The sequence below is a fragment of the Microcebus murinus genome, chromosome 7, assembly GCF_040939455.1.
Source record: "Microcebus murinus isolate Inina chromosome 7, M.murinus_Inina_mat1.0, whole genome shotgun sequence".
Taxonomy (NCBI): domain Eukaryota; kingdom Metazoa; phylum Chordata; class Mammalia; order Primates; family Cheirogaleidae; genus Microcebus; species Microcebus murinus.
This window is the reverse complement of record NC_134110.1, coordinates 86,666,825-86,689,757: the sequence shown is the minus strand read 5'-3', so window position 1 is coordinate 86,689,757 and position 22,933 is coordinate 86,666,825. Positions and strand designations below refer to the sequence as shown.

At 37.0% G+C, this 22,933-nt stretch overlaps 2 protein-coding genes across 2 annotated transcripts in view; one reads left to right on the top strand and one right to left on the bottom strand.

Moving 5' to 3' along the window:
* Positions 1–2,127, bottom strand: part of LACTB2 (lactamase beta 2) — a 35,062-nt gene extending 32,935 nt beyond the window's left edge. Inside the window, exon 1 of the mRNA XM_020288880.2 lies at positions 1,777–2,127. Coding sequence (XP_020144469.1) covers positions 1,777–1,898 — 122 coding nt within the window. The 5' untranslated portion in view covers positions 1,899–2,127. The remainder of the gene's footprint in view (positions 1–1,776) is intronic.
* A 3,820-nt stretch (positions 2,128–5,947) lies between these two features.
* The window catches only part of XKR9 (XK related 9), a 55,367-nt gene continuing 38,381 nt past the window's right edge, over positions 5,948–22,933 (top strand). Inside the window, exons 1-2 of the mRNA XM_012770785.3 lie at positions 5,948–6,064; positions 10,403–10,955. Coding sequence (XP_012626239.1) covers positions 10,684–10,955 — 272 coding nt within the window. The 5' untranslated portion in view covers positions 5,948–6,064; positions 10,403–10,683. The remainder of the gene's footprint in view (positions 6,065–10,402; positions 10,956–22,933) is intronic.

Sequence of the window (22,933 nt, the reverse complement as noted above, 5' to 3'; positions counted from 1 at the left end):
TTAGCACAAGCACTTCACTATGTTAAGTGTGATTCTAGTGTTTAAAGATACAGTATGTATTTTTCATACAACATGGCCCCTAAATGCAAGCCAACGTCATCTGGTTTTCAAACAGAACCAGCCATCTGTTTCAACGCTGGAAGAAAAGCAGGTTGTGCTGAACTTACTGCAACAGTACATGGATCTCCAATATGGTGTTCTTCTAAGAGACTTTCTAGGATAATTTTGACTAAATGCCATTTTTCACCTGCAACAGTGACTTTGGAACTAGTTTAAGATGACACGCTGAAGAGAGAATGTCTGGATTTCCTGGTTGAGGGCGTCCCAGCCAAGACATACTGTACTCTAAAGAGCTGGTATTTCTTCTGCTTAATTCTCTATCCTAGATTCTGGAAGCAGCTCAGAAGTCTTGTACTTACCTGACCCTACTAAGATTACTCTGGACTCAACCTTTTGCCTGCCCTCTCATTCTACTGCTTGTAAAATTCTTATTTACTGGAAAAAGGAAAACACAGTAGATATTTCCAATAAAAACTCAATGAGGTATACTTATTAAATTATTTTTAGTAATCAATTATTATTTATTTTTGAGGCAGGGTCTCACTGTGTCACCCTAGCTCACTGCAACCTCAAACTGCTGGGCTCAAGTGATTAAAGCCACAGCCTCCTGATTAGCTGGGACTACAGGCACATACCACCATGCCCAGCTAATTTTTTTCTATTCTTTGTAGAGAAGAGGTCTAGCTTTTGCTCAGGCTGGTCTTTTTTCTTTCTTTCTTTCTTTAACTCACAATGTAAATGATACAGGCTGGTCTTGAACTCCTAGTATCAAGCAATCCTCTGGCTCCAGCCTCCCAAAGAGCTGGGATTACAAGCTTGAGCCACTGTGCCTGGCCCTCAATTATATTTTCAAAAATATTTGTAATGTCTTGACTGCACAATTAAATTCTATGCATAAGAAGAACTATATCTCATTTTAATTTTGTATTATCTAGGTTATTTAGTAAAAACTACAAAAGTTGCTCAATGCCTACTAAAGACATACTATGCAGTAAGCCAAGCCTCCCATTTATCAATAACTCCATTAAAAGAGAATGGAGTTGAACAAGAGGGAAAACATCTTCTCAGAAATACAAATATATTGTCTGCAAAATAACTCAACGAGGCCACACACAATTTGTAACTAAAACCAAAATTAGTTACTCTCAGCTCCTCTTTCCCACAGGCTACGGGGATTCTTTCGGGTTTTACAAACTCAAGCAATGTGGAAGCCAAGAAACTCCTGCCCTCTGCTGCTGAGTTTAGGAAATGGCATCAGCACAATTAACCGCTTTTGTGAAGGGAAGTTATACTCTGGGCAAAAACATCAGTGAAAGTCAGGTTGAGCAACTTGACTTCTTCCTTGGACGCTTCCTTGGACTCAACTTTAGAAGATCCTAATTTCTTAACAGGTTAAACACGCTCACCTTGGCATTCAAACATCAAGTAAACTAAAATCAGGTTTCAAAACAGAAAGTTAAGGTTTGTTTTCATTATATCTCCCTAAGTTAGCGCGGTTACCGCCCTGGGCGGTCGTAATTTGGCGCAGCTCAGGGATCGGGACTGCTGCGTGCGTCCCGACTAGGCCGCCCAGGCCTGGGGCCGGACGCCGTGCTCCCAGCTGCGGGCGCACAGGCCTCTCGGCCCGGGACGAACGGTCGTCACAGCCCCAGCTCGCCGAGTCCCGCGGGCGGGTGTCGATGCTGGGGGTTGGAGGGGGGGCAGAGGGACGTTTACCTGGGGCCGGTCCCCACTAGGTAGGTGTTGGTGCCCTGCAGGGTCATAGGACCCGGGTTACAGCCCAACACACGCACCACTCGACTGGACAGCCGCTCTACGCGCTGCAGCACGGCAGCCATCTCCGCCTCAGCAGCGCGCCGCGCCTGACGTACCCGGCGGCAGAGCACAGCGTGGGCCAACCAAAAGGGCCGCGGGTCGCGAGCAGCGCTCACGTGACGCCGCGCGAGCCCGGGACGGGGGCGGGGCCAGAGGTCACGTGGCGCCCCGCGGGCGGCGGTAGCGGGAAAGCTGGAGCGTGGCGTGAGGTGGCCTGAGGCGAGGCTGGCGTCTGGGCCCGTCACAGAGCTTTGGTGCCTCACGAGGGTTTGTGTACAGGCTGGCGAGTGCGTCCAAGTGGACTGGACACTTTTTAACCTGCGAGTCTTGGGATGGAGCCAGGACCAGGCAGGTTTGACGTTAGTTATCGAATACCAAGTACTGGGAAGGATTGCCCGTCAGGTTTTTAGGCCATAGTGGGGTGTGTTTGTGTGAGGTAGCCTGCTTATCTTATATAAGAAATAGCGGCAATTAATTTTTACTTAGCGCTTACTGCTGTGCTAAGTGCTTTAGGCCAAAGTCTCGTTTAATCCTCAAAACAACATTAAGAGGTAACACTATTTTTTGTCGCCATTTTACAAATGAAAAATGGAGATTGGGAAACTTGCCCAGGTGACAGAGCTTTGTGAACCCAGCTCTGCAGCCTGGTTTCTACCTGCCTTGCACCAACACTTGCCTCTGTCTGAGGAGAGCCCCAGAGCTTGCCTCTCTCCCTCCCTGTGCTGCCCAGGAAACTGGGTTGGTCTTATGGAGGAGTTTTATGCCCAAGATGAAAGGGACTTAATTTTTCTGTAACGAGTTCTTTTCTAATCAGGCAAGTATTAACTACTACTTCCCATTAAAAAGTTGAATTACAATTTACCTGAGAGAAAATGTAGAGATCCTGTAATCTCGTCGAGCTTTGAGTAACAATTGTATGTAATCATTACCCCAAAAGGGCTGTAGAACATACCACTATACCAGCCCACTCTTTTTAAAAAAATAAATGAGGAATTGACACATTGGACGCTTGATTCCAAAATTTAGGATAGGCTTTTTTTTTTTTTTTTTTTTTTTTTTAGCGTACTATGGGGGTACAAGTGTTAAGGTTGCCCTCCTCCCTCGAGTAAGAGCTTCAAGCGTGTCCATCCCCTAAACGTTGCACATCTTGCTCGTTGTGGTTGTATATACTCCTCCCCTCCTCCCCCTCCCACCCTCCCGACACCCGATAAATGTTACTCCTATATGTCCACTTAGGTGTTGTAGGATAGGCATTTTTAACGTTCTTTTTTTTGGGTGGATATTTCTGAAGGAAAAACGATTTGCTATTAACATATTTATTTTACAAATCAGCAGCATAATTTTATGGATTAGTTGAATGACACCTGTATTATGTGTGAGAAATGTCTTTGCCTTGTTTCACAAAGATGTACTTTTAGTGGAAAAGTGTTTAAAAACCAATGCTGAAATAATCATATAAATTATTCCCTTTGCCATGGGAAGTTAAGCAATATACTTTTCAAAAATGCTGGGAGTTGGAGTAACCATCAAAATCTACGTCCTCTAGTCCTAGCACTTTGGGAAGCAAAGGCAGAAGGATCCCTTGAGGCCAGGAGTTCTAGGCCAGCCTGAGCAACATAGTGAGACCCTGTCTCTACAAAAAATAGAAAAATTAGCTGGGCCTGGTGGCATGCCTGTAGTCCCAGCTACTTGGGAGGATGAGCCAGGAAGATTGCCTGAGCCCAGAAATTTGAGATTGCGATGAGCTAGGATGCCATTGCACTCTAACCTGGGTGACAGAGTGAGAACCTGTTTCAGAAAAAACAAAAACAAAAACAAAATACTTCAGGCATTTCAACCTACCAAGATGTATTTATAGTAGCCATTAATTAGTAGCTGTTCAGACAGGAAGCTGCCTCCATTCTCCTTTTTTAAGAGCTCTGTGGGAAAGTCAGTGAACCCTGGAGAAGAGGATAGAGTAGTGATTTCTGGACCATACTGCCCTTCGTGAGACTCTGGGTGGCTCCTTTCTCTTATTCTTTTTTTTTTTTTTTTGAGACAGAGAGAGTCTCACTTTGTTGCCTAGGCTAGAGTGAGTGCGGTGGCATCAGCCTAGCTCACAGCAACCTCAAACTCCTGAACTCAAGCAATCCTGCCTCAGCCTCCTGAATAGCTGGGACTACAGGCATGCGCCACCATGCTGGCTAATTTTTTCTATATATATTAGTTGGCCAATTAATTTCTTTCTATTTATAGTAGAGACAGGGCCTCGCTCTTGCTCAGGCTGATTTTGAACTCCTGATCTCAAACAATCTGCCTGCCGCGGTCTCCCAGAGTGCTAGGATTACAGGCATGAGCCACTGCGCCCGGACTCTCTTATTCTTTAGTTTTTTTTTTTATAATTAAAATTTCACTTGTGCTTTCCATCTTGATTTCATTATTCAATTGCCAAGCTCCTCATTTGGCAGTTGAAGAAATGAGCCCAACAAATGATTTATGTAGGGTTATACAAGGGGACTCTAGCTGGATAGCAGAGAGGGTAGATAGTGAATATAGTTTGGACAAGTTGAAATTGAGGGGATTGTGGTATATACAGATAAATAAATCTATAGACAGCTATATGGGTTGAGCTCAGAGGATAAATCTAGGCTACAGTTACAAAATTAAGTCTTTGTGGTTATGTTTAGCAGTGTGACTTGAAGTTTAAGTTAACCTACAAGAAATAAGACCAAAGATTTTTACATTCTGTTCAGTTACACTTGCAGTCATTTATTATTTGCCTAAAGCACACAAAGTATTGTTGTAGACATATTGAGAAGATATTAAAAATGAATAAATTGGTTTTTTTTTTCTAGAGGGTCATAACCGTGAAAGAGACATACATGACCTTATTTTAAAGCACATAGAGGCTGCCTCATGCTTGTAATACCAGCACTTTGAGAGGCCGAAGTGAGAGGCTTGTTTGATTGAGGCCAGGAGTTGAAGACTAGCCTGGGCAACATAGTGAGAGCCTGTCTCTATAAAAATAAGAAAAATTAGCTGGGTGTGGTGGCATCTGCCTGTAGTCCCAGCTACTTGGGAGGCTGAGGTAGGAGGATTGCTTGAGCCCAGGAGTTCAAGATTACAGTGAGCTATGATCATGCCACTGCACTCCAGCCTGGGCAACAGAGCAAGACCCTGTCTCTGAAAAAAAAAATTATATGTGGGTAAATCTTAGAAGTATAGGTAATAAAGTGGTAGGATTGCAAGGAGGAATAGGGAGAATAATACTTACTGAGAAAATCTGGGAAAGTTTAAAGTTGGTGGGGTTTGAGCTGATTTCTTTTTCGCTTGAGACAAGGTCTTGCTCTGTCACCAAGACTAGAGTGCAGTGGCATCATCATAGCTCCCTGGAACCTCAAGTGATCCTCCTGCGTCAGCCTCCTGAGTAGTTGGGACTACAGGTGCATGTCACAGCACCTGGCTAATTTTTCTATTTTTTGTAGAGACGGAGTCTCTGTTTGCTCAGGCTGGCTTTAAATTCCTGGTCTTAAGCGATCTTCCTGCCTCAGACTCCCAAAGTGCTATGATTACTAGTGTGAGCCACCACACCCAGCCTTGAGCTGATTCTTAAAGGATTATTAGAACTTACCTGATAGATGGCACTTATTCTAGATAGTAAATAACCTTGATCAAAGGCTTGGAAATGGAAGAAAAGTAATGTTTATTTTAGGAATAGAGACCAATAATCACGTTCTTGGGGCATAGGGTTTGAGAAGGTATATAGGTCAAAATGTAGGTAGGATTAAGTTAATGATACTTTTTCAGGGTATTTCAAATTCAAGAATCTCTCTCCTTTTCAAACATGACTTGTTACCCACTGGGATATGCTGTTAGGAAAATTGTATTTTCCTAAGACTTAATTGACAAATACAGTGAAAGCTTGGAACCTCGTCACCCTATATGAGGAGCCATGTCATTTCTTCCCTTCAATGACGTGGTTACAAAGGGTGTACTGTATTCACAGTGATACAGACTCTTATCACTAGATTGGAAAATGCCACATGTGACTAACAGGTGATTTCAGTTTCATTTTAGGATTCAGTCTTAGAGGTTTACACACCCTTTAATTGTACTTGTTTTCAGTGAAGAAGAAATAAAAGATTTATAAGATCAAGATTTTCCGGAAGAAACTTTGAGTTAAAGAAGGCTTTTAATTTTGACAACAAAGGTAAGTCTGTATTTTATATGTGTTAAATTTGGTCTACAAGTGAAAGTTTCTCAGCTTTTTTTTTTTTTTTTTTTAAATATCTACTTTATTGCAGAGAGATGTACAGTTGGCAAAGGTTGTGTATTTTGGCTGGCAGCCAGGTAGCCACGTAGCTAAGTTGACCTCTGAATAAAATTGGATTGAAACTGTCCTATTAAGTCAGTAAGTGTATGAAGTCTCCTATGAAGCCAAATTTTATAGGTGGCATCATTTCTCCTAAGGTGGTTTTGGAATTTTGATCAACTATAGAGATAGAGATGAACTGTCCTTAATACAAGTTATGTCACTATGTGGTTATTGAAAGAGCTCTGGGCTCTCTTTATGAGAGCAGCTATGTTTATTAGCTTGCTGTGTAGTTGTCCTTGCAGTTGGCATTATTTTCTTCCTGACTAAATTAGGAATATGGACATTGCTATATCAGATTAATCTACTGAATCTAATGCTCTGTCAACAACGCAATTCCTGTTTTTTAGAAATTGTTTTTCCTGTCTTATAAAACTTGACTCAAAACTGCTAGTGTTAGCTGAGTGTGATGGCATGCACCTGTAGTCTCAGATATTCGGAGGCTGAGATAGGAGGATTGCTTGAACCTTGCAGTTTGAGACCAGCCAGGCCAACATAGCAAGACCTTATTTATTTATTATTTCTTCTTTTATTTTTATATAATATTTGAATTATTTTTATTCTTTTTTTCCCTGAAAAGCATCTCAAAAGATTATTATTATTATTATTTTGAGACAGAGTATCACTTTGTCGCCCAGGCTAGAGTGCCATGCGCCAGCCTAGCTCACTGCAACCTCCAACTCCTGGGCTCAGGTGATCCTCCTGCCTCAGCCTCCCGAGTAGCTGGAACTACAGGCATGTGCCACCATGCCCGGCTAATATTTTCTATATATTTTTAGTTGGCAAATTAATTTCTTTTTATTTACAGTAGAGACAGGGTCTCACTCTTGCTCAGGCTGGTCTTGAATTCCTGACCTTGAGCGATCTTCCTGCCTTGGCCTCCCAGAGTGCTCGGATTATAGGCATGAGCCACTGTGCCCAGCCTACGTTGGACTTTTGAAGTAACTGTTTCTTCTACCTGGAAAGTTTTTCCATTTGCATCCACATGGGTAATTCCACTATTCAAATATCACCACCTCAATGATTGTTGCCTTGATCAATCTAATTAATAGTATAGCCCCTAATGCTCCCACCTCTTTCCAACTCTTGATCTTCCTTGCCATGCTTTGTGTGTTTTCCATAGCACTTATCACCTGGTAATAAAATATATAATATACTTATTTATTATTTTGTTAATTGATATCTTTTTTATTTTATTTATTTTTTTAAATTTATTTTTCTCATTTTTTGCTTTGCCTCACATTAGATAGAAGTTGTATGATTTTATTTTTAAAATGATAGATAATATACATATTTTTGGGGTACATGTGATAATTTACATTTATATAATTTGTAAAGATCAAATCAGTGTAATTGGGATGTCCATTGACCATCTTTGTCTGTTAGGATGTAAATTCAACAAGGGCAGGGATTTTTGTCTCTTTAATTACTTGACATATCCCAAGGAGCCTAAAATAGCACATGGTATGTTCTAAGTAAATATTTAATTAATTTAATTGAATAGAACCTCCAGATTAACCTTATCCTCCTAAACTCCATGTGTATGTTGGGTTTGATGTCTTTCATTTTAAGATAAGAATATCTGCAGGGATATCCATGACCTGCTAGATTAGAAACAGTCAGATTTTAAAATTATTTTTTCATCCTGATGGCTGTAGCATTCTTGACAGAAAAAGCAGCGATTATGAACTTTATTTTTTATTCTGTAAGAAGAGTGAAATACCTTTTAATATTTATTCTGAAGACTTTTAAACAAAATACTTATAAGTGGTAAAATGATAGGAACACTGTATTAGTTTGTGTGTGTTTTTAGTAACCCTTTCCCCTCTGAGTTTTTAAAGAAATAAATAATCCCTTAAACCAAAGCCTAATCCAGAGCAAGGCCAAACTCTCTTCAAATCTATGAAGGCTGAGTGAGATAAGAAGCTGCAGAAGAAAAATTTGAAGCTAGCAGAGGTTTCTTTTAAAGAAACCATCTCTACAACATAAAAGTGCACTGTTCATGAAGGAATGTTAGTCTAGTGTACTAGATTCTTCAGTTATTAATTAATGAATTACAGACAGGGTCTTGCTTTGCCCACGCTGGAGTGCAGTGGCATGATCATTAGGCCACTCTACCTGGGTTCAGTTTTTTGATATCAGTCAAAAATCTGGATTTTTTTGTAGAACTTCTTTCAAAGTTGGAGTCAGTCTTCTCAAACCCTGCCACTGATTTATGTTGGTAATTAGGAAAACAAACAAACAAAATGCTATTTGGTTAGAAAAATCTTGTGTGAAGATTGCATTTAGTTCATGTTTGCAAAATAGTGATCACAATAGTACTGCCTACATCCTAAGTTTGATGTAAGAATTAAATTGGGACATTTTATATAGAACATTTTGCTTAGTGCTTGGCACATAGTGATAAGTACATGTTAGCTTTTATTAATAAAATAAACATTTTCTTCAGTCATCAGAATTCTTTATAATTATCATTTACTATTGTTTTTATTTTAAGAAATTATATACAGCACATGAGTACTTATCTGTTGTAAAAAACTCAATGTAGTACAGGGAGTAAATAACTGAAGTATTTGCTTCCTATTTCCAATCCCCTTCCCGTCTCTCTATATAATTAGAACTGATAAATGCTATACAGGCATACCTCAGAGATAGTGTGGGTTTTGTTCTAGACTACTGTAATCAAGCAAATATTGCGATAAAGCTAGTCAGAAGAATTTTTTGGTTTCCTAATGTATATAAACATTATGTTTATACTGTAGTCTATTAAGTGTACAACAGCATTATGTCTAAAAAAGCAATGTTATGTACCTTAATTAAAAATACTTTATTCCAAAAATGTGATAATGATTTTCTAAGCCTTTTGTGAGTTGTACTTTTTTGCAGGTAGGGTTTTGCCTTGATGTGGATAGCTGCTGACTGATCAGGTTGGGGGTTGCTGAAGATTGGGTTGGCTGTTGTGGCAGTTTCTTAAAATGAAGTTTGCCACATAAATTAACTGAAATATTTCTCTGTAGCATGCAATGCTGTTTGATAGCATTTTACCCACAGTAGAACTTCTTTCAAAATTGGAGGCAGTCTTCTCAAACCCTGCCACTGCTTTATCAACTAAGTTTATGTAATATTTTAAATACTATGTTGTCATTTCAAAATTGTTCAGAGTCTTCACTGGTACCAGATTCCATCTCAAGAAACCGCTTTCTTTGCTCATCCATAAAGGAACAGCTCCTCATTTGTTAAATTGGGTGGTGAGATTGCAGCAATGTAGTTTTATCCTCAGGCTCCACTTCTAATTCTAGTTCTCTTGCTATTTCTACCACATCTGCAGTTACTTTCTCCCCTGAAGTCTTAAGCCCCTCAAAATCATCCACAAGGGTTGGAACCAACTTCTTCCAAACTCCTGTTAATGTCGATATTTTGACCTCCTCTCATGAATCACAAATGTTCTTAATGGCGTCTTGCATGGTGATTCTTTTCCAGAAGGTTTTTGATGTATTAATACTTTTCCCATACCCATTAGAGGAATCACTATGGCAGCTATAGCCTTTAAAAACATATTTATTAAATAATAAGACTTGAAAGATGAAATAACACCTTGATCCATGAGCCAGTAAAGCTTCATCCCCCTGCCCCCATCTGTGGAAAAATTGTCTTCCATGAACCAGTCCCTGGTGCCAAACAGGTGAGGGACCACTGAGGTGGTTTTAAATATTTTGCTCTTATAAAAAAGGCTCTGCAAAGAGTATCTGTGCACATTTGTGAATATTTCTCTAGGATAGAATCTTAAATGGAATTACAGGATTAAAAACATATTAAGAATGTTTCACAGCTAAAACAGATTTTAGTAGTTTTATAATATTCCATTTTATGAATCTACTTTTATTTACCATTTCCTTATATTGATATACATTTAGGTTGTTTCCAATTTTTTGACACTAGAAATGGTCGTGTGGTAAATATCTTTGTGAATAGGTTATGTTTTTAAAAGATAATCTGAGAGGAAGTTGTCAGCTAATAAGTATGTTTCTGACACGTTAGTTTCCCAAAGCTATTTTAAGAACTGTATTTAGTGGTAATGTATTATTTCTAGAAAAAGTAGAGCTTTGATAAAATCATGGCCCAGCATTTTTAATATACTCAAGATTTTTAGGAACTTAAATTTATGTTTCATTTTAGGTCTTGTCAGCTGTAATGAAGATCATCATGAAACAGAAGATTGAATAAAGCCTTGTAACATTGGATCTAGATTAGAGATTTAGAAAGGAAAGTTAAAATTAGTCACTTCGGTTTTAGTGTTCCAATTTCATAATATTCTTTCTTTCTTCTAAATAGATGTAGAGAGTGGAAATTAAAATTCAGTGCTTTACCAAAGGATGCACTAATATTTATTCTGGCATTTTTTTTTTCTTTTTGTATGAGAAAAGAAAGTAGGTAACCAAGAGCTGTAGTGATTCATAATGAAATATACTAAACACAATTTTATGATGTCAGTTCTTGGCATTATAATCTATATAATTGACTTAATTGTGGACATATGGGTATCTGTCAAGTTTTTCCTTGAAGGCCAATATGTTTTTGGCATATTAGCATTAAGCTTTATGCTTTTTGGAACACTTGTGGTCCAGTGCTTTAGTTATTCTTGGTTCAAGGCTGATTTAAAGAAAGCAGGCCAAGAAAGTCAGCGTTGTCTTCTTCTACTTCATTGCTTGCAAGGAGGAGTTTTTACAAGGTGAGCATACACTTATGATCATTTAACACTGTTTTTCTTTTATCCAAACAGAAACTACCTGTTTGTATCTGTGTAGTCACATGTACAAAGGTCCCCTGTTTGCATGTAGCACAAAGGTTACTTGCTCCTCACTGGTGGTGCTTAGATGAGTCATTGCTACATTGTCAGAACTTTCTAGGATCATTAATAGACTGTTTTAATTTACCTCATGAGCTTACTTTTTTCTGATATGTACTTTGTTTTTATAGGGAAGAAAAAGACTTCTATGTCTTGTGAAATTTTTATCTTCTGTGTATATTCTAAGCCTGATTGTGGAAATATAGATTATCACCTGCAACTCTGAGAGAACACTTAAAGTTACTTATACCACTGATTTAACTAAATGTGATTTTTACTGCAGTAATGCAGTAGCCATGTGGTGAGCTAGATTCAGAGTCATAGACAGAATTAAAAACAACCTTAACATTTTGTTTAAAACCTTATTTTATAGGTAAAGAAATTGGACTCTAAATAGGTCTGATAATTCTATGATTCTCTATATATTTAATTTCATATGACCTCTCCATTATTATCTTAGGGGATTTCATTTTGTTAAAAGTAATATACAACTTAAAAGTAAAGAAAAAAGCGAAAGTCAACTATTAAAAGAGGATAACATACTTTTTTGAAATTAAATTTTGAATTTGGGCTATTTTTATAGCTTACATAGAGGTTAATTTCTGATTCTATCCTGTTAAAAAGCAACAAATTCATGGCTCTTAGTTAAAAGTATTAAGAAAAATTCCAGCTTTTCTTATAATAATAATAATGGCATTATGTTTATGTGGATATTTATAGTTCTCAAAGTATTCTTACATACTTTGTCTTTTTAAAGCTAGAGTTTAATATTTAAGAGAAACAGAATGTGCAATAAGAAAAAAGATTACAGATTTTGGAAAAGCTGGAAAGAAAGTACTTTAGTTGTTGGTATTGGAAGTCAGTTTGGAACAGTACATTCTAAATTAGATGAAAATGTTTAAAGAAATGGAGTAAAAATTAGTGCTGATAAGTAAAACGTGTAATAAGTGAGATTTAATGAGTATTCTGTATGAGCAATAATGAAAATTACATAGTTGTAATATCTGAAGAAGGATAAAAGTTACTTTTGCAGAGACTTTAGAAATATGTTAAATTCTCTGTTATTTGGCATTATATTAATGGAAAATTTTCACATCTACAAAACTGTTTTCATTGGTGTTGCAAATGATGACTTTAAGGTACTGCAAGACATTGTGCTATAAATTGTGTTTTAAAAGGAAGGCAAAATTGCCTTAATTTTTCTGTCTGTTGATGTACCTAGTAACTTACTATTGAATGTCACACATTGTATATAAAAGATGATTGAGGCTCCAAATGATAGTATTTTTTATCTTCTCTGGAAGGCATTTAGAATAAGGTTCAGTGTATTTTTGGTTTGCCTCTGTTCCTATGGTGCAGCCTCGAAGGAGCTGAGAGTATGATGTGGTCATTTTAACCCCCATAGGTCCTGAACACTAATCCGTATCTCTTTGGCCGCCAAAAACTCCGCTTTGGTTTTCCAAGACTTTCTGCTTAGCTTTTAGCCTCTACGTTATAGTTTCAAAATTTGGCAAATGTCTTTTGGGAAAAAATGGTTGAGTTTGTGGTCCCTCAGTCTACAGTCCTGCAAGACCTCTAAAACCTATGCTAGTTTCTCTGTTTCCTAACAATAGCCTGGGGAAAAAATCCAGATTTTCAACCTCTTGTCCTGAGTAACAGAATCAGCAAATATTCTCAGGAAAGAAACATTTGTAGAAACATGAGCTCAGTTTCTAGTCTGTTGTTTTGACAGGAGGAGCATGGGTCTGCTCCAGTATACTGAGTCCTACCTAAAAGTGTAATCCATGCACTCTTAAATTATCCCAAGTGTAAAGTAAAAAAAAAAAAAAAAAAAAAAATTTACTGTTAACATAGATAATACAAAGACCTCAAAACATTTGAATTCCATTTAACCATGTTTCCAACCTATTAATATTGTTGACATTTTAATTCTTGTTTTTAATCTCACTAGATATTATTACTGCATTATTTTTTCTGCTTTATGTAGTTAAATTCTATTAAATTTTGTATATGTTGACCCATAGATTTACTAATCACTTTATTTTTATTCCTTCTTGAATCTCAGACCTTCCACCTAGAATCACTTACTGTCTACCTTCCTGAGGTCTATTTTTAAGAATTTCATCTATTGAGGGTCTATTGGTGACATCATCTTTCAGTTTTTTGTTGTTTGAAAATGTCTTTATTTCAGCATCTTTCTTGAGAGATGTTTTAGTGACTATAGAATTCTACATAAGTTTTATCTTCTCTCTGCATCTTACATTCTCTTGTCTTTTGGTTTCCATTGTTGCTCTGGGGGAGTTAGATTTCAGTCTAACTGCTGCTCTTTTGAAAGTATTTTGTCTTTTTCCGCTTTTGATTTTTCCCCTTATGATTTTATCTCTGAGTTCTACAGTTTAATCATACCTTTAAGTGTAGATTTTATTTCACTTGCTTAGGAATTGTTGGTTCTCTTGATTCTGTGGATCATTATCTTCCATTGGTTCTGCACAATTCTCAACCATTATCTTTTCTAACTTTTTTTTTTTTTTTTTTTTTTTTACCACATTTCTGTTTCTCTTCTGGAATGCCAATCAAATGTAAGTTAGACCTTCTCACCGTATCTAACATGACTGTTACCTGTTAGATTGTTAAAATTCTTATTTTTTGCCTCTTTATGGTACAATCTACAGAATTTTCCATAACTCTCTTTTATTTGACAACTACTTTCTTTTGCTGTGGCCAAGGTGTTATTACATCCAGCCACTGAGTTTTAAATTCTGATTATTATAAATTCAGAAGCTCTGTCTTTTCAAATCCTGTGTCACTTTTTATAGTTTCCTACTCACTGAAGATCTTTTCAAACTTGTCATTTATATCTTTGCTAAACATAATAAGCATTGTTGTTTTATTTATAATTCCAATATCTGACGCCCTTTCAGGTTTGTTACTGCTGGCTCTGATTCTACAACTGGGTGTTCATATTGCCTTGTTTTCCTGTATGCCTGCTATCAATGATTGTGTTCTGGTCATTGCCCTTGAAAACATAATTTGTGGGGCCTTCACAAATTCCTCCCTGGAGGCTTCTTTTTTTTAAAAAAATTAACTATTTACTTTCTTATTTCTTTTTTTTTTTTTTTGCCTGTAATCAAAATACTTTAGATTTTTTCTTTTCTTTGTTTTAATTTTTTAAAAAAAATTAACTATTTACTTTTCCCTGGAGGCTTTGAATTTGTTCCTAGTAGAGCCTGGAGGTTCTATCAGATGGAGTGTACACATAATTTCATGGCTTGAGGTTCCCTGGCTTACACAGGTTATGCATATCTGGGATGCAAATCTGTTTAAGGAAAGTTTGTGTCAACAATATATAGATCAATTTTTAAACAAATGAACTTTATTGAAATATAATTTTATATATAACAAAATGCACATATTTAAAATTTACAGTTCTAAATGACATGTTAACAATATTGAGTCTTCTAATCTATGAACAGGGGTTTCTTCTCCATTATTTAGACTTTTTTTTAGATTGGGCACTTTAGGATTATTTAGACTTTCTTTAATTTCCTTCAGTAATGTTTTGTTTCAATGTTTGTTTCAATTTCTAATTTTCATTGCTGATATGTAGAATTGGTTGGTTTTTATATTGATCATTTATCCCATATGACTTTGCTAAGTTCACTTTTTAGTTCTAGTAATTTTTTTGTGTACTCCTTAGTATTCTTTACATAATCATCATTTTGCAAACAAACTGTACTGTCTTAATTACTATAGCTTTCATAATACAACTTGATGTCATATATTCTTTTTCCTGCTTTTTAAAATAGACTTTATTTATCTATTTATTTTTGAGACAAAGTCTCACTTTGTCACCCTGGAAAGAGTGCAGTGGCATAATCATAGCTCACTGCAGCCTCAAACTCCTGGGCTCAAGCAATCCTGCCTCAGCCTCTTGAGTAGCTGGGATTCCAGGCATGTGCCAGGAGGGCCAGCTAGTTTTTCTATTTTTAGTAGAGATGGTCTTGCTTTTGCTCAGACTGGTCTCAAACTCCTGAGCTCAAGCAATCTTCCCGCCTCGGCCTCCCAGAGTGCTAGGATTACAGGCATGAGCTACTGTGTCTGGCCTTAGTTAAATATATTTCTAGCTATTGTGTCACAGTGTTTTTGATCCCTAGCATTTATTTTTTATTTTTTCTCAGTTTCCATCTCTTTGTATATTGCCCATCTGTTCTTGGATGTTGTCTACTTTTTATATTACACCCCTTAGTATGTTAATCATAATTGATTTAAATTAAAAGTCTGATAATTTGAAAATTCTTACAATATCTGAGTTTGGTATTGTCTGATACTTGCTGTATTTCTTCAAACTGTGTTTTAAAGTATGTCTTGTAGTATTTGGTTGAAAGCTTGACCAGGAAAGTAATATGAAGATACCTCAAAGAACTTAAAAGTAGAACTACCATTTGACCCAGCAATCCCATACTGGGTATTTATCCAAAGGAAAAAAAGACATTCTATAATAAAGATATCTTCACATGAATGTTTTTAGCAGCACAGTTTCACAACTGCAAAGAAGTGGAAGCAACTCAAGTGCCTATCAACACATGAGTGGATTAACAAAATGTGTTATATGTATACCATGGAGTATTATTCAATCATAAAAAAATGGTGACCTAATACCTCTTGTATTATCCTGGCTGAAGCTGGAGCCCATTCTTCAATGTGAAGTATCACAAGAATGGCAAAACAAGCACTGCATGTACTCACCATTAAATTGGTACTAATTGACAACACATATGTGTTGTTTGTGCACATATGAAAGTAACATTCATCTGGGGAGGGGCAGGTAGACATGGGGAGGAGGGCATGGGTCAATTCACAGCTAATGGGTGCAGCGTGCACTTTCTGGGAAATAGGCATGCTTGTAGCTCTGACTCAGGTGGTACGAAGGCAATATATGTAACCAAAGTGTATCCTAGTGATATTCTGAAATAAAAAAAAAAGCTTGACATGACATACGGGTAAAAGGAAGTGCAGTAAGTCAGACTTTAGTATTGTGGTTGTAAGGTGTAGGGGAATGGGAAACATTTTGTGTTCCTATGATTAGGTTTCAGTCTTTTAGTGAGCCTATGTCCTTGGTCTGTGAACTTTCTAAATGCCTCTCATTGTTCCACTAATAGAAGTACAATTGATTTTTTTCTAATCTTATCTCTTGAGATCTTTCTAAACTCATTAATTGTAGTAGTGTTTTTATTTGGTTTCTGGGTAAATTATCATACCATTTGCAAATAGGAATAGTTTGACTTCCCCCTTCAAAATATTTATTCCTTTTCTTTTTCTTGCATTATTTGACTGGTTAGCTCTTCCAATAAAATGTATAATAAAAGCAATGAAAGCAACATTCTTGGCTTATTCTTGATCTCAGGGGTAAAGTATTGAATGTTCTCCCATTAAATTTGGTGTTAAGCTGTTGTGGTTTTTCAAATCCCTTTTATCAAATTGAAGAGGTTTCCTTCTCTTTTAATATCTTGAGAATTTTTTAAAATTATGGATGAATGTTGAATTTTGTCAAATATTTTTCTATGTCTATTGAGATGATCATATGGTTTTTAATTGATTCATTTTTTTCATTGATTTATTTCATTGATTTTATACTGTTAAACCAACTTTGTAGTCCTGGGATAGACCTAGTTAATTATGATGCTTTTTACACATTGCTGAGTTTGATTTGCAAATGTTTTGTTGAGCATTTTTGTGTTCATGCCCATGAGAGATATTTGTCTGTCATTTTGTTTACTTGTAATGTTTTTGGCAGGATTTAGATTAGTTTAGCCTCATAAGTTGGAAAATGTTCCTTTTTTCTGAGGAAGTTTGTATAAGACTATTATTATTTCTTCCTTAAATATTTGATAAAATATATTTTACAAAAATATATTAGATGGAGTTAATGTGTGTAGATATTTGAGAACTAATTCAATTTCTTTGTTAGATATAGGGCTATTCAGATTTTCTATTTGATCTTCTGTTAGTGTTATTAAGTTGTATTTTTTAGGGAATTTATCTATTTCATCATATTTTTCCAGTATATTGGTACAAAGTTATTCCCAATATTTCCTTATTATAGTTTTAATCTGTGTAGGATCTTTAGTGATGTCATATTTTCCTTTCTTGATATTGGCATTTTGTATTCTCTTTTTTTCCTTCTCCCTCTCCCAACCCCTTATCAGTCTTGATAGAGGTTTACCAGTTTCTTCTGTCTTTTCAAAAACCCAAATTTTAGCTTTGTTAATTTCTCTGTGTTGCTCGTTTCTTTTCTATTTCATTGATTTCTGCTTTTATCTTTATTATTTCCTTCTTTCTATGTACTTAGGTTTAATTTGTTTCTCTTTTTCTGGCTCATTTCTATGTTTAATTGATTTTCTTTTTCTGTCTCATTTCTGTGGAAACACATTGTTACTATAAACCATTTCTTCTGTCCAATAAAGCATTTAAGCTGTAACTTTCCCCTTAATTCTTGCATTAGCTGTATCTCACAAATTTTGATATGTTTTGTCTTCATTATTTATCAGTTCAAAATATTTTTTAGCTTACTTTGTGATCTTCTTTTACCCAGGGGCTAGACTATTAAAAACTTTTTTTCAAATATTTGAGTCTTTTGTAGATATTTTAATGTGATTCATAATTTAATCTCTTTGTGGTCAGTTAATATACTTTTATGATTTCAATTTTTTGAAATTTATTTAGATTTTTATTTTCTAACATGGTCCATCTTTATGAATATTTCATGTATACTTGAAATATGTGTTTTTATAATTATTGGTTGTGGTTGTCTATAAGTAAAATTTAGTGAATATAGTTGATAGTGTTATATAGATACTGTACAGTCTTACTGTGCTTAGTTGTTAAGTGTTGGGAAAATTGGGTAGCCGTTTAGAAAGAAATAAAGTATGTAAATTTTAGTTGGACAATAATATTTTTTACACAAAGGTCAGGCTCAGGCCATGTCCCACCATGACACATGATCTGGAAAAGAGTTTAGCCTTTTCTGTAGAGGTGAAATCTTCATTCTGTGGAGGTGGTGGTGAAATCTTCAGAAGTATATTGATAGAAACATAGAAGTGAGTATTGAGAGAATTTCAAAATGTTGTAGTTTATGTTTTTAGCATCCCGCAACTTTTGATGTGACTAAATATGGACTCTAATTCCTTCAAGCCAGGAGAAAGTTTGAAAGGATAATCTGGAAGAGTTTTGTTTCCAGAGTAACACTCCCTCTCCGCCCCTTATATCCATGCCACAAGTGCAAGGAAAGAGTTTTTCTCTGTATGCCATATGAATAGACAGACCACAGATTTTTTTTTTTAATTGTCTAGAATAGCAATAACCAGTAACTAGTAAGCAATAGCCAGTATGAGAACACTAAAGATTTTTTATTAATTTTAGAATTGGGATAATTTAAGATAGCATATTGTGGGGTATACTACTAGGTAGGATACTAGATAGCAGGAAAAATTTCAAATCAATCAAATATTTGATGTAAAAAACCCATAAAAGTACTATAAGAAAACATGGGAGAATTCATTTATAACCGTGGAATGGGGAAATCCTTTTTAACTGTGACTCAAAATCCAGAAGCTTTAAGAATTGTAGATTTGACTGTAAAAAATGCATGCTAATAAACAAAAGCAAAAATCCCCAAACAAAATCAAAAGCAAAGCCACCAGGAAAACAACATTAAGAGGGAAAAATATTTGCAACTTCTAACAAAGGGCTAGTCCTCTAATATTTAAAGAGTTTCTGGAAATCAAAAAGTAAAAGACCATTCACACAATAGAAAAATGGGAAAAGAATAAGGATAGTTCATAGAATAGGAAATATAAATGGGTTTTAAGTTGCACGAAAGATGGTAAGTCTCATTCATAATACAAAATGCCAATTAAAACTATACTGAGATATTATTCCTCATTAAATTGACAAAATTTGAAATGATAATACACTTTTTTGGCAAGGCATGGGAAAGCAGGTACTTTCATACTTTGTTGGTTATGGATTGGTATAATCTGTGGAGGACAGTTTGAGCATATTGTAAATATATATTAGTAAGTATATTTTCAGACCAAGAGTTTTCTCTTTCGGGAATTTATCATACTTGCATATATGTAAAATGATATATTCACACAATTTTTAAATTGTACATTGTTTATAATAGCAAAATATGAAAAACAATTTAAATATCTTTTGATAGAGTTTATGATATACCTATGCAATGGCATACTACATAGCTATAAGGAAAAATGATAAAGTGCTTTATGGGCTGGGTGGGATGGCTCATGCCTGTTATGCTAGCACTCTGGGAGGCTGAAGCAGAAGGGTTGCTTGAGCTCAGGGGTTTGAGACCAGCCCGAGCAATGGTGAGATCCCATCTCTACTAGAAATAGGAAAATAAGGCAGGCATCATGGTATGCACCTGTAGTCCCAGCTACTTCGGAGGTTGAGGGCATGAGGATCAGTTGAGCCCAGGAGCTTGAGCCTGTAGTGAGCAATGATGACACCACTGCATTCTACCCAGGGCAACAGAGTAAGACTCTGGAAAAAAAAAAAAAAAAGGAAATTGAACCCTCCCACCTCACTCCCCAGCTGCATTAAAAAAAAGTGCTTTATATACTGAAATGAAAAGATCTCCAGGATATATTTTGATAAGATGCAGACATCAGGTATAGTATGCTATGATCTGTGCAAAAGAAAGGATGGTCAAAAGAAACATGTATTTATGTTTGCCTAAAGAAACTCTCTAGAAGGGTACAGATGGAACTAATGAGTGAATTCTTGTGGTTATAGGGTCAGGTGAAAGCTGGGTACTTGGGTTATAGGAGTAGGATAGAGTTTTTTCACTGTATAACTTTCTGTACTTTTGATTTTGAATTATGTGAATGTTTTACTGATAGAAACAATTATTATAAAAAAAGAAGAAAATAAAAATTGAATTAGGTTGGCTATTAGTAGGAGATGCCAGCTAGGAAAACAAACACTTCCCTCTTTTTGTCTTTTTCTTTCTCTTTGAATTTTATTAGTCCAGGAAGTGGCAGAATACTGAGGCAAATAGTAAGAAATAAGCAAACATTGAATAGTTCATAAAAATGTACCAAATTATCCAAAAGTTTGTTCAGGCTGAATACTGAAAAAGTTGAGATTTGCTGAACTGTAGATTCCTTTCCCTAAGGAATAGATAAATTGAATTTGTGTTAGTAGATGAAAGACAAGGAATATTAGCATGAATTATTTATTAGGTATGTGTGCCTGCTGTGACTAAGTATGCTGTTACTGCTTATGGGTCTCTGGAATAGAGTGTTTCATTTTCCAGAATGTAAATTAGATGACACTTTTACATTTCTATTATATGTATTATTTGTGATAAAAACCTTTCTTTGCCAAAGAGTTTTCTTTTCATGGATATATGAAAGGCATTTGGATTATTTAAAATATGGAAATGATTTTTGCTCCTTTTAAATACATGATTAAAAAAAAGTCAAGTTATATGAAAGAGCATACAATGGGACATATCTTCCTCCTACCACAGATCCCTAGGCCATTCTATAGAGTTAAATGGACATTAAATAATTGAACCCTCTTCCTCTCCTCTCCTCTCCTCTCCTCTCCTCTCCTCTCCTCTCCTCTCCTCTCCTCTCCTCTCCTCTCCTCTCCTCTCCTCTCCTCTCCTCCCTCCCCTCCCCTCCCCTCCCCTCCCCTCCCCTCCCCTCCCCTCCCCTCCCCTCCCCTCCCCTCCCCTCCCCTCCCCTCCCCTCCCCTCCCCCCTCCCCCTCCCCCCTCCCCTCCCCTCCCCTCCCCCCTCCCCTCCCCCTCCTCCTCCCCTCCCCTCCCCCTCCTCCTTCCCCTCCCCCCTCCCCTCCCCTCCCCTCCCCTCTCCTCTCCCCTCTCCCCTCCCCTCCCCTCCCCTCTCCTCCCCTCCCCTCTCCTCTCCTTTTTCTGAGACAGTATCACTTTGTTGCCCAGGCTAGAGTGAGTGCCATGGCGTCAGCCTAGCTCACAGCAACCTCAAACTCCTGGGCTCAAGCAATCCTCCTGCCTCAGCCTCCCGAGTAGCTGGGCCTACAGGCATGAGACACCATGCCCAGCTAATTTTTTCTATATATTTTTAGTTGGCCAATTAATTTCTTTCTATTTTAGTAGAGACAGGGTCTCACTCTTGCTCAGGCTGGTTTCAAACTCCTAACCTTGAGCAATCCACCCACCTCGGCCTCCCAGAGTGCTAGGATTACAGGTGTGAGCCACCGCGCCCGGCCCTTATTTTTCAATTTACAACCACTTAGAGGTCATTTAGTCATGTTCAAATTTCCTCAGATGAGATATTTATAAAAATTTAGAATCTGGTCCTTTTACTTCAATCTCCAAATATTTGTTTTTTTTCTGGATATGTTATTATTGATTTCTTATTTAATTTCATTATGATAACATACTTTGTATGATTACAACCTTTTTATATTTATTAAGACTCATTTTTATGGCCCAGTGTATTGTCTAAATTGGTGAATTGTCCATGTGCATTAGAAAAGAATTTGTAATTTTCAGTTCTTGATTGTAGTGTTCCATAAATGTCAATTAGATCAATTAACCTGATCACATTATTCAACCTATCTCTATTCTTACTGATTTTTTTTTAGGTCTACTTTTCATTTCAATTACTGAGAGGCAGGTATTAAAATCCTCAACTGAGATTGTGGATTTGTCTTTTTCTTTCTTTACATTTGATAGTTTTTGCTTTGTGTATCTTAATGCTTCATTATTAGGTATATACAGATTTTGAAATGTTATGTATTCATGATGAATTGATTCTTATTATGACATGATCCTCTTTATTTCTGGTAGTATTCTTTGATTTGAAGTCTATTTTGTCTGGGATATTAGTATGGCTATATCAACTTTATTTTTTGGTGATTTCCTTTCAAACTATCTGTGTCTTTGTGTTTAAAGAGAGCCTCTTGTCAGAAAGTTCTGGGAGGGGCAAGATGGCGGATGAGAAAAACTGCCACCCAGAGTGTCTCTCTAAGAAAGACAGATTTTAGAAGAAAGTAAAAAAAAATAAACAGGTAGACAAACCTAGATTGGACAGGGTCAGAAGGAAGGGTGCTTGAAACTACAGAAGACACCATGGGAAGAAGTTGTGGAGGAGAACTGGAAGGAGAAAGGCACCCGAGAGGCTTGGAGAGCAGTGACAAGGATAGGTGAAGCAATTAAATTTCCCCTCCCTTGCATCTCGGACTTCTGGTGGGCTTCTCAGTGGTTGGAGAGACCTGCCAACATCAGCCCAGAGACAGCTGCTGCCACTGAGTGGTGAGCCTCTTGCAGACAGGACACCAGGCTTCCAGCTCCCTCAGGGCATACCTGGCCTGCAGACCTGAGCTGATTGGCAGGTACCATGTTACTTCATTCTCCCGTTCCTCTTCACTACCCAGGGCTGCCGAGAGAGACAGTTTAGCCACCACCCAGAAACATTTGCAGGGAATGAAACCTTTCCTTTTGGGGCCCTACTGCAAACTTAGGGGTACTCAGACTGTGATCTCGATACCCACCAGACCTCCCAGCTGCTGCTTGCCTAGTGACTCCAGGTGAACGGGGCAAAACCTGAAGCACAGAGATATTGATCTAGCTTGGGAACTCTGTGGATAGTTTGAGACGAGCACTCCTCTCTCTGGCAGGGTCAGGGATTAATCTCCAGGGGACAGGCCTGCAGACAAGATCCTGTACACACAGGTCTTGATCACATTGTCCCAGAACACAGAAGAGATATTTGTGAACGAGACTACTGAGGTGTGTGTGCCTTCAAGGGCAGATCAACATGCTTGAGGGACAGCACTTCTCCCATGGGA